The following is a 9,325-nucleotide window of genomic DNA, read 5'->3' on the forward strand; positions in this document are numbered from 1 at the left end:
GCTGCTGCTGCTGCTGCTGCTGCTGCTGCTGCTGCTGCTGCTGCTGCTGCTGCTGCTGCTTGCTTTGCTAGTGCTGCTGCTGCCACTGTTGCAGGTCTGCTGCTGCTGCTGCTGTTTCTGATGCTGCTGCTGCTGCTGCTGTTGCTGTGGCTGCTGCGGCTGCTGTTTCTGATGCTGCTGCTGCTGCTGCTGCTGCTGCTGCTGCTGGCGTTGCTGCTGCTGCTGCTGCCGTTGCTAGTGCGGCTGCTGCCACTGTTGCAGGTCTGCTGCTGCTGCTGCTGCTGCTGCTGCTGGCGTTGCTGCTGCTGCTGCCGTTGCTAGTGCGGCTGCTGCCACTGTTGCAGGTCTGCTGCTGCTGCTGCTGCTGCTGTTTCTGATGCTGCTGCTGCTGCTGCTGCTGCTGTTGCTGTGGCTGCTGCGGCTGCTGCTGTTTCTGATGCTGCTGATGCTGCTGCTGCTGCATTAGCTGGTAGAAGCTGCCGCAGCTTCTCTGCATGCCGCGCAGCTGCTGCTGCTGCTCTAAGCCTGCTGCTGCTGCTCCAAGCCTGCTACTGCTGCTCCAAACCTACTGCTGCTCTTGCTGCTGCTGCTGCTGCTGCTGCTGCTGCTGTTGCTGCAGCATCAATTGTGCGTATCCAGAAGTACTCAACGACATCGGCGTTTTTAAACATCAGCAATGCTGCCCTCGATTTAATTCCAGGTCCATTTTGCTGCTGCTGCTGCTGCTGCTGCTGCTGTTGCTGCTGCTCTTGTTGATGCTTTGCTGCTGTTCTCATAGGTGTCTCTTTATCTGCTTCTGCTGCTGCAATTCTGTTGCCGCTGCAGCACCAAGTGCCCAGTCTGCTGCTGCTGCTGTACTCCGCAACTGCTGCTGCTGCTGCTGCTGCTGCTGCTGCTGCTGCTGCTGTGAAGCAACAGCATCTGCACCGAAACCGTGGCTTCGCCCCCAGCTCTCTCTGCTGCTGCTGCTGCTACAGCTCCAAACGTGCTGCTGCTGCTGCTCTGTACCTGCCGCTGCTGCTGCTGCTCCACACCTGCTGCTGTTGCTGCTCCTCACCTGCTGCTGCTGCTTCAAGCCTGGTGGTGGTGGTGCTGCTGCTGCTGCTCCGCACCTGCTGCTGCTCCTGCTGCACCAAGCCTGGTGCTGCTGCTGCTCCTCCGCACCTGCTGCTGCAGCTGCACCAAGCCTGCTGCTGCTGCTGCTGCTCCGCACCTGCTGCTGCTGCTGCACCAAGCCTGCTGCTGCTGCAGCTGCTGCTGCTGCTGCACCAAGCCTGCTGCTGCTGCTGCTGCTGCTGCACCAAGCCTGCTGCTGCTGCTGCTGCTGCTGCTGCTGCTGCAGGGGTGGCGTTTTTGCATTCTATGCAGGTGTTTGAGCCGATAGAAGGGTCTTCGAAGTGGGAAGTTTTTTTATTTCCACTTTCGATGGAAACGAGAGAAGACACAGAGATAGAATACAGACTTTCTTTGCACGACGACTTGGCCCCGCAGCGCCTCAGCAGCAGCAGCAGCAGCAGCAGCAGCAGCAGCAGCAGCAGCAGCAGCAGGGGGTGGGGCAGGGGCGGCAGGGGGCCCGGAAACGAGACCTGCAAGTGGAGGTCCAAGAAAGCTGCTGCTGCTGCTGCTGCTGCTGCTGCTGCTGCTGCTGCAGCAAGCACCCCCTGGAGCAGCAAAGACAAGCTGCTGGTGGAGCTGGGGGGTTTGTTTGAGCAGCAGATGCAGCGGCGGGTCAACCGGCGCATCGCTGCTGCTGCTGCTGCTGCTGCTGCTGCTCCCGCTGCTGCCCCTGCTGCTGCTGCTGCTGCTGCTGCTGCTGCTGCTGCTGCTTCTCAAGTCATCATGAGAGTCCCCAGCGATGGACTGCCGGCGCTGCAAACTGAAAAGTTTATTCTCAAAGCAGCAGAAGACTTTCCAATTCCTTCCATGCTTTCTTGGCTTTTCAAATTCGAAAACAAAGACTACTGTTTGCTGCTCAACTCCCGTCAGCTGCTGCTGCTGCTGCTGCTGCTGCTGCTGCTGCTGCTGCTGCTGCTGCTGCTGCTGCTGCTGCTGCTGAGAAGGGGTTGCTGCTGCTGTTGGTGCGGGCGTGCTGCTGCTGCTCCTGCGAATTTGGCGGTGCTGCTGCTTTCGCGGCTTTCCTGCTGCTGCTGCTGCTGCCGCTGCTGCTGCTGCTGCTGTTACTGCTGCTGCTGCCGCTGCTGCTGCTGCTGCTGCTGCTGCTGCTCACTCCTGCTGGTCTACCGGCCTCCTGGGCCTCTCTGGCGTCGCGCGTTTGAATTTTTTTGCTGCTGCTGCCGCTGCTGCTGCTGCTGCTGCTGCTGCTGCTGCTGCTGCTTGCAGTCTACAGCGCTTTTGGAGACGCCAAAAATAATGCAACTCTTTTTTTGACTTCTTCCCAAAGAGACTTTTACAGCCTGGCGGCGCTGTTGGATCAACAGGGACTTTTGGAGATTCCCGAAGAATAATCAAAACAGCTAGCTAGCTAGCTGGCTAGCTAGCTGGCTAGCTAGCTAGTCAGCCAGCTAGCCGGCTAGCTAGCTAGCTGGCTAGCTAGACTGTTATCTGGCTAGCTAGCTAGCTATCTGGAAAGCTAGATTGCTAGCTGGCTAGCTAGCTAGCTAGCTGACAAGCTTAACTGCTAGCTAGCTAGCTAGCTAGCTAGCTGGCTAGCTAGCTTGCAGGTTAGCTGGCTAGCTAGCTGGCTAGCTAGCTGGCTAGCTAGCTGGCTGGCTAGCTGCTTTCTTGAAGCCTAAAAAAGGCAATCAAGGGAGTAAGCTAGCAGGCTATCTTACTGGCTAGCTAGCTAGCTAGCCAGGTAGCCAGCTAGCACTAGCTGCCACGCTTTGCTTCGTGGCTGGCTAGCTAGCTAGCTAGCCAGCTAGCTTGCTAGCTAGCTAGCTAGCTGTTTATTTTTTTCTGAGGGATCTCTGGCGGCCTCTCGAAGGCCTCTAGCTGCGTTTAAATGCCAGCTTAAGGGACCCTAAACCCTAGACCCTAAACCCTAAACCCTAAACCCTAAACCCTAAAAGGGTCATTGGGATTTTTTCCAAGGCCCTCGTTGGACCCCACTTCTTTGAAGTGTTAAGGGAAGTTTCAAAGACACAAAAGGGTTTCAAGTCAAGGGTTTGCAACATTTCGAATATTTATTCTTTATTGTTTTAATGTCTAGGGTTTAGGGTTTAGGGTTTAGGGTTTAGGGTTTAGGGTTTAGGGTTTGCAACATGACGCCCCTCGCATTCTTTCGAATTCAAACAGCAGCTTCACTAAACGTCGCCTCCTCAAGTGGCCCTGCACCAACAACCCCAAACCCTAACCCTAACCCTAAACCCTAAACCCTAAACCCTAAAACAGGGTTTCCCCCGCGGGCATGGTCTAGTGGCTATGACGTCTGCCTAACACGCAGAAGATCCCGGGTTCGATCCCCGGTGCCCGTACTTGGAAATAAATTCGTTTTTGAATTTAAAAAACAAATTTATTCATTTAATAATTAAATTTATTCTTTTTATTTTTAAATTAATTCAAAAAGATATTTCTGGAGGCAGAAAACCCCCCAAGTCGAACACGCGGTGTCTGTACACCCCAGCCGTGCGGTGTGCAGACACCCCGCGAGCGCTGAGGTGTACAGACACCCCGCGCGAGCAGCAACTCGAAATGGGACAAATTGTTTTCATTTTCGTTTAAATAAATCCCTTTTTGCATTTTAAATTCAATTTTAATTCTATTTTTAAATAAACTCCTTCAAACAAATCAGTTCCAGCTTTTGCTGCTGCACTTTGCTGCTGCTCACTTCTGCTGCTCCTTGTTGCTGCTGCACCGCAAAGCCCCAACTACAAACAAAACTAACCAGCTAGCTAGCTAGCTAACTACCTAGCTAGCTAGCTAGCTAGCTAGCTAACTACCTGGCTAGCTAGCTAGCTAGCTAGCTAGCTAGCTAACTACCTGGCTAGCTAGCTAGCTAGCTAGCTAGCTAGCTAGCTAGCTAGCTGGCTAGCCAGCTGGCTAGCTACCTATCCAGGCGGCTGGATGGATAGCTGGCTAGCTAGCTAGCTAGCTAGATTCCTACCTAGGTGGCTAGATGGCTAGCTGGCTAGCCAGTCAGCTAGCTAGGTGGCTAGATGGCCAGCTAGATGGCTAGCTAGATTGCTAGCTAGACGGCTAGCCAGCCAGCTAGCTACGGGCTGGCCAGATCTAGCTGAGACAGGCAACTGCTGCTGCTGCTGTTGCTGCATTTTCTGACAGGTTCTGCTCGTGCTGCAACTGCTGCTGCTGCTGCTGCTGCTGCTGCAGCAAGCTGCAGCAGCTTCCTCTCGCCACATCTCCTTGTTCCTGAAAGGCCTTAAAAGTTCATATTGCTGCTGCAGCAGCAGCAGCAATATGTGCTGCTGCAGCAGCAGCAGCAATATGTGCTGCTGCAGCAGCGCATGCAGTCGCTGCCTATTGAGTTCAGCCACAGCAGCAGCTGCAGCACCAGCCACTGCTGCTGCTGCTGCTGCAGCCACTGCTGCTGCTGCTGCTGCTGCTGCTGCTGCTGCTGCTGAATCTCCTGTCTCCTCTATCCCCCTGTTGAACTCAACTGGAGGCCAAAAAGGAAACAACTTCGCAAACTAGGGGGCCCCCAGAGGGGCCCCGAGGGGGCCCCCAGGGGGCCCCCAGGGGGGCCCCCAGGGGGCCCCCAGGGGGCCCCCTGGGGGCCCCCAGGGGGGCCCCCAAAGGGGCCCCTGGGGCCCCACGGGTGCACCCCTGGGGGCCCCCCTGGGGCCCCCATTTGAACGCTGTAGAGGCAAAGAATAATTAATTAATTAATTAATTAATTAATTAATTACTTTAATTAATTAATTAATTAATTAAATTTATTTATTTATTTATTTATTTATTTATTTATTTATTTATTTATTTATTTATTTATTTATTTTTCTGTTCATGGATATTTTCAGGGTGGTGCCAGGGTATAGCCCGCGGAGCCTTTCGCTTTTGCTGCTGCTGCTGCTGCTGCTGCTGCTGCTGCTGTTGCTGCTGCTGCTGCTGCTGCTGCTGCTCCATTTTCTGTTTCTTCTTCTATGACTAACGACACTGTTGATATCTTAAAATATTCTGAGGCCGGCTCCTGCTGCTGCTGCTGCTGCTCGACGACGACGAAGCAGACCCGCTGCTAAAGACACTGTTGATCTTTTAAAATAGCCTGTTGTTGGGGATCCTGCTGCTGCTTCGTCTGCTGCTGCTGCTGCTGCTGCTGCTGCTGCTTCGTCTGCTGCTGCTAGAGAGATTGTTGATCTTTTAAAATAGCCTGTTGTTGGGGGTCCTGCTGCTGCTTCGTCTGCTGCTGCTGCTGCTGCTGCTGCTGCTGCTGCTGCTGCTTCGTCTGCTGCTGCTGCTGCTGCTGCTGCTTCGTCTGCTGCTGCTGCTGCTGCTGCTGCTTCATCTGCTGCTGCTAGAGATATTGTTGATATCTTAAAATATCCCGATGATGGCTCTGCTGCTTCTGGTGATTTGTCTGCTGTTGCTGCTGCCGCCCTTGCTGCTGCTGCTGCTGCTGCTGCTGCTGGCGCTTCTGCTGCTTCGTCTGCTGCTGCTAGGGACAATGTTGACATCTTATAATATCCTGAGGCAGGCGCTGCTGCTGCTGCGTTGTCTGCTGCTGCTGCTGCTGCTGCTGCTTCATCTGCTGCTGCTAGAGATGTTGTTGATACTTTGAAATATCCTGTTGCTGGTGCTGCTGCTTCTGCTGCTTTGTCTGCTGCTGCTGCTGCAGCTTCTGCTGCTTCATCTGCTGCTGCTAGAGATGCTGTTGATCTTTTAAAATACTCTGGTGATGGTGCTGCTGATCCTGCTGCTCCGTCTGTTGCTGCTGCTGCTGCTGCTGCTGATTTTGCTGCTGCTGCCGATTTTGCTGCTGCTGCTGTTTCTGCTGCTTCTGCTGCTGCTAGAGATACTGTTGATACCCTAAAGTATCCTGATGATGGCGCTGCAGATTCTGCTGCTTCGTCTGCTGCTGCTGCTGCTACTGCTGCTGCTGCTGTTTCTGCTGCTTCGTCTGCTGCTGCTAGCGACACTGTTGACCTTTTGAAATATTCTGATGCTGGCGATGCTGCTTCTGCTGCTGTGTCTGCTGCTGCTGCTGCTGCTGCTGCTGCCTCTGCTGCTTCGTCTGCTGCTGCTAAAGACACTGTTGACCTTTTGAAGTATTCTAATACCGGCGATGCTGCTTCTGCTGCTGTGTCTGCTGCTGCTGCTGCTGCTGCTTTTGCTTCTGCTGCTTCGTCTGCTGCTGCTAGAGATACTGTTGATATTTTAAAATATCCTGATAATGGGGAAGATGCTTCTGCTGCTTCTGCTGCTGCTGCTGCTGCTGCTGCTGCTGCTTCTTTTGCTGCTGCTAGGGATATTGTTGATATCTTGAAATACCCTGATGATGGTGATGTTGCTTCTGATTCTTCTTCTGCTGCTGCTGCTGCTGCTGCTGTTTTTGCTGCTGCTCGGTCTCCTGTTGCTGCTGGTGCGTTGGCTGCTGTCGTTGCTGCTGCTGCTGCTGCTGCTGCTTTACCCTCTGCCGCTGTGTCTTTTTCGCGTTTAGCCTTTGCTTCTGCTGCTGTTGCTGCTGCAGCTGCTGCTGCTGCTGCTGCTGCTTCTTTCGCTTTTGCTGTTGCTTTTGCCTCTCGGTCACTTGCTGCTTCACTTTCTGGTTTTTTTGCTGCCAGCGCTGCTGCTGCTGCATCCTTTTTCTGTGCTGCTGCTGCTGCTGCTGCATCCTTTTTCTGTGCTGCTGCTGCTGCTGCAGCGCCTATATGCGTTGCTGCTGCATCTTGCAAGTCTGCTGCTGCAAAGCCTAGACCTGCTGCTGCTGCTTCGTCTTCGGGGTCCGTTTCCGTTGCTGCTGCTGCTGCTGCTGCTGCTGCAGCGTGAATATCTGCAGCAGCAGCAACGTCTGCTTCTGCGGCTGCGCATCCTAGATCTGCTGCTGCTGCTGCTGCTGCTGCAGTGTCGTGGGTTTCCGGGGCAAGTTCGTCGTCGGTGTCTGCTGCTGCGTCGTCGCCTGCTGCTGCAGCAGCAAAGCCGAGTTCTGCTGCTGCTGCTGCTGCTGCTGCTTCCCGGTGGAGACTGAGGGCCCGGCGCAGGCTCTCGGCCGTGAGGGCCCCCGCAGCAAAACCTGCAGCAACACTCAAAGACAGCCACGCCAAAAATGCTGCTGTGCTGCTGCGGAGGCCCCCCCGGGGGCCCCTCTGGAGGGTATTTCCGTAGAAGTCCGGAGAGAGAGTGGAGAGTTCGAGGGGTTCTGGGGACTGGGGAAAGCTGCGTTCTTCTGCTGCTCGCGCTGCTGCGCCTGCTGCTGCTGCTGCTGCTGCTGCTGCAGCAGTCCGCACGCGCCGCTCCATCGCGCCGCGCCCGCCCCGCGACGCCAAAACAAAGAAAAGAACTAATGCGGGACACTCGGGCGAAAAAAAAACGAAAACGGAACTGTCTTGGGCGAGATCGGAAAAAAGTTGAACTGCGCCCCACCGGCCCGCCCGAGCGGCCACCGCCGCGATCCACGCCAACACTGGCAAAGAAATGCAAATGCCAAATGGCTCTCGAAGAAAAAACGCAAAAAACGGAAATGAAATGGAGGATCGGCGGCTGAAACTGGCGGCTGCGCGCACGGGCTTTCAGGTGTACAGACAGCTCCGCGGCCGCGGCCGCGGCCGCGCGCTCCAGAAGTCTTTTTCTTTTTTAGTTTCTTCAAAACTAAAAAAGAAAAAGATTTCAGACTTTTGATTAATGCCGAATTGTTCCGTCTTGTTTGTTTTTCGCAGTTGTCTCATTTCTGGAAGCAAGTTTCGGGCGCGGCTTCAGCTGCGCGTCGGCGGCCGCAGCAATCGGCGTGGAACGCCGCTGCTTCTCTTGCAAATTGGCGTTTAAATGCGAAAACTGTTTTTTTAATTTCAAAATTAATTCTTATTTGCCATTATCTTCTCTTATTTGCTTTTAAAACGGAAAAAATAGAACAACAAGCAGCCCTTTGCCGATCCTCCGCTCCCGCTTTCCTTAAGATGCTGCTGCGCCTCGGACTCTCTTGCCCGTTTTTTGTGTTTAGTTTTCACCGAAATTAAATTCATTTTATTTATTTTGAATTTCAAAAACTCCATTTCTTTTCGAGTCGCCTTTTTCTGAACTCCTTTCAGGATCGATGAGGCCCCACTGCGCCGCAGGCGCCTGTGCCTGTAGCCTCGAAACCCTAAACCCTAAACCCTAAACCCTAAACCCTAAACCCTAAACCCTAAACCCTAATTGGCTGCGATTCGTCTTCAGATAACCCCTTGATGAAATATTAAAAGTGAAAACTGCAGAAAATGCTGTTTTCAAATTTTTATTCCTTTTCTCAAATGCATGCATGCACAAACTTGTATTTATTTAAGGATTCATTGATTTACCTCTTTATTTATTTATTTATTTATTTATTTTTTTATTTTTTATTTTTATTTTTATTTTTAGTTTTCATAAATGCGAATTAGGGAAATAAAACAGAAGAACTTCGGGTAAGCAAGAGACTTCCAAAAAATGTCAAAGTTTGAAAAATTATATTAGTTGCTTTAATTTAATTTAATTTAATTAATTTAATTAAATTAATTTAATTTAATTAATTTAATTTAAATTAATTCGATTAATTTAATTAACTTTAATATTAAATTCACATTTTGGCATTTCTTCAAATTAAAACTCCAACAGAAAATTAAAAAATAAAAAGAAAATAAACCGGAAATATAAAATTAGCAAAAAGAGGAATTTTGAAAAGATAAAAAAGAAATAATTAATTTAATTTCCAAGTTGAATTCGATTTTAATAATTGAAGATTTATTTCTTTTAATAAATTAAATACGATAAAAAATAAAGATAAAAATGAAAATAGAAATAAAATAAAAATAAAAATAAAATAAAAACAAAAATAACGAATTATCAATAAATGAATTATTTACAAAAAAAATGTAGTTGGCGAAGTTGCAAAACAAAGAAAACCCTAAACCCTAAACCCTAAACCCTAAACCCGAGTTATTAAAAAGAATTAAAAACCACTTTTTTATTTTTTAATCATTTCAATTAAATCTTTTATTTTTATTTTTGTATTTAAATCAATTATTAATCCTTTTTGTTTTAACTCATTAATTATTATAATACAAATAATCTTTTTATATATTTCACTAATATAATTCTTTACTTTTAATTTGTTTATATTCTTTACATATGCATTGCATATTAATATCCGTAAATGCATGCAAGTATATATATATATATATATATATATATATATATGTGAATATATATATATATATATATATATATATATATATATATA

The 9,325-nt window shown here is 50.0% G+C and overlaps 4 protein-coding genes across 4 annotated transcripts; 1 reads left to right on the forward strand and 3 right to left on the reverse strand.

The window, feature by feature from the left end:
* Window positions 1-67: 67 nt before the first annotated feature.
* On the reverse strand, window positions 68-496 carry ENH_00067930 (hypothetical protein; the record flags this gene model as incomplete). The annotated part of the gene is made up of 1 exon (XM_013577383.1): window positions 68-496. One exon carries the CDS (start codon window positions 494-496, stop codon window positions 68-70), a length of 429 nt encoding a protein of 142 aa, XP_013432837.1.
* Window positions 497-548: 52 nt separating this feature from the next.
* Window positions 549-1,359, reverse strand: ENH_00067940 (hypothetical protein, conserved; the record flags this gene model as incomplete). Its single annotated transcript, XM_013577384.1, has 2 exons — window positions 549-904; window positions 1,113-1,359. The coding sequence occupies 2 exons, from the start codon at window positions 1,357-1,359 to the stop codon at window positions 549-551; spliced, it is 603 nt and encodes a 200-aa protein (XP_013432838.1).
* A 3-nt stretch (window positions 1,360-1,362) lies between these two features.
* ENH_00067950 (hypothetical protein, conserved) lies at window positions 1,363-2,465 on the forward strand (the record flags this gene model as incomplete). Its single annotated transcript, XM_013577385.1, has 2 exons — window positions 1,363-1,981; window positions 2,341-2,465. 2 exons carry the CDS (start codon window positions 1,363-1,365, stop codon window positions 2,463-2,465), a joined length of 744 nt encoding a protein of 247 aa, XP_013432839.1.
* Window positions 2,466-5,081: 2,616 nt separating this feature from the next.
* On the reverse strand, window positions 5,082-7,370 carry ENH_00067960 (hypothetical protein, conserved; the record flags this gene model as incomplete). Its single annotated transcript, XM_013577386.1, has 1 exon — window positions 5,082-7,370. One exon carries the CDS (start codon window positions 7,368-7,370, stop codon window positions 5,082-5,084), a length of 2,289 nt encoding a protein of 762 aa, XP_013432840.1.
* Between the last annotated feature and the right edge of the window lie 1,955 nt (window positions 7,371-9,325).

This window comes from Eimeria necatrix, genomic scaffold, assembly GCF_000499385.1.
Source record: "Eimeria necatrix Houghton genomic scaffold, Enh_scaff637, whole genome shotgun sequence".
Classification (NCBI taxonomy): Eukaryota; Apicomplexa; class Conoidasida; order Eucoccidiorida; family Eimeriidae; genus Eimeria; species Eimeria necatrix.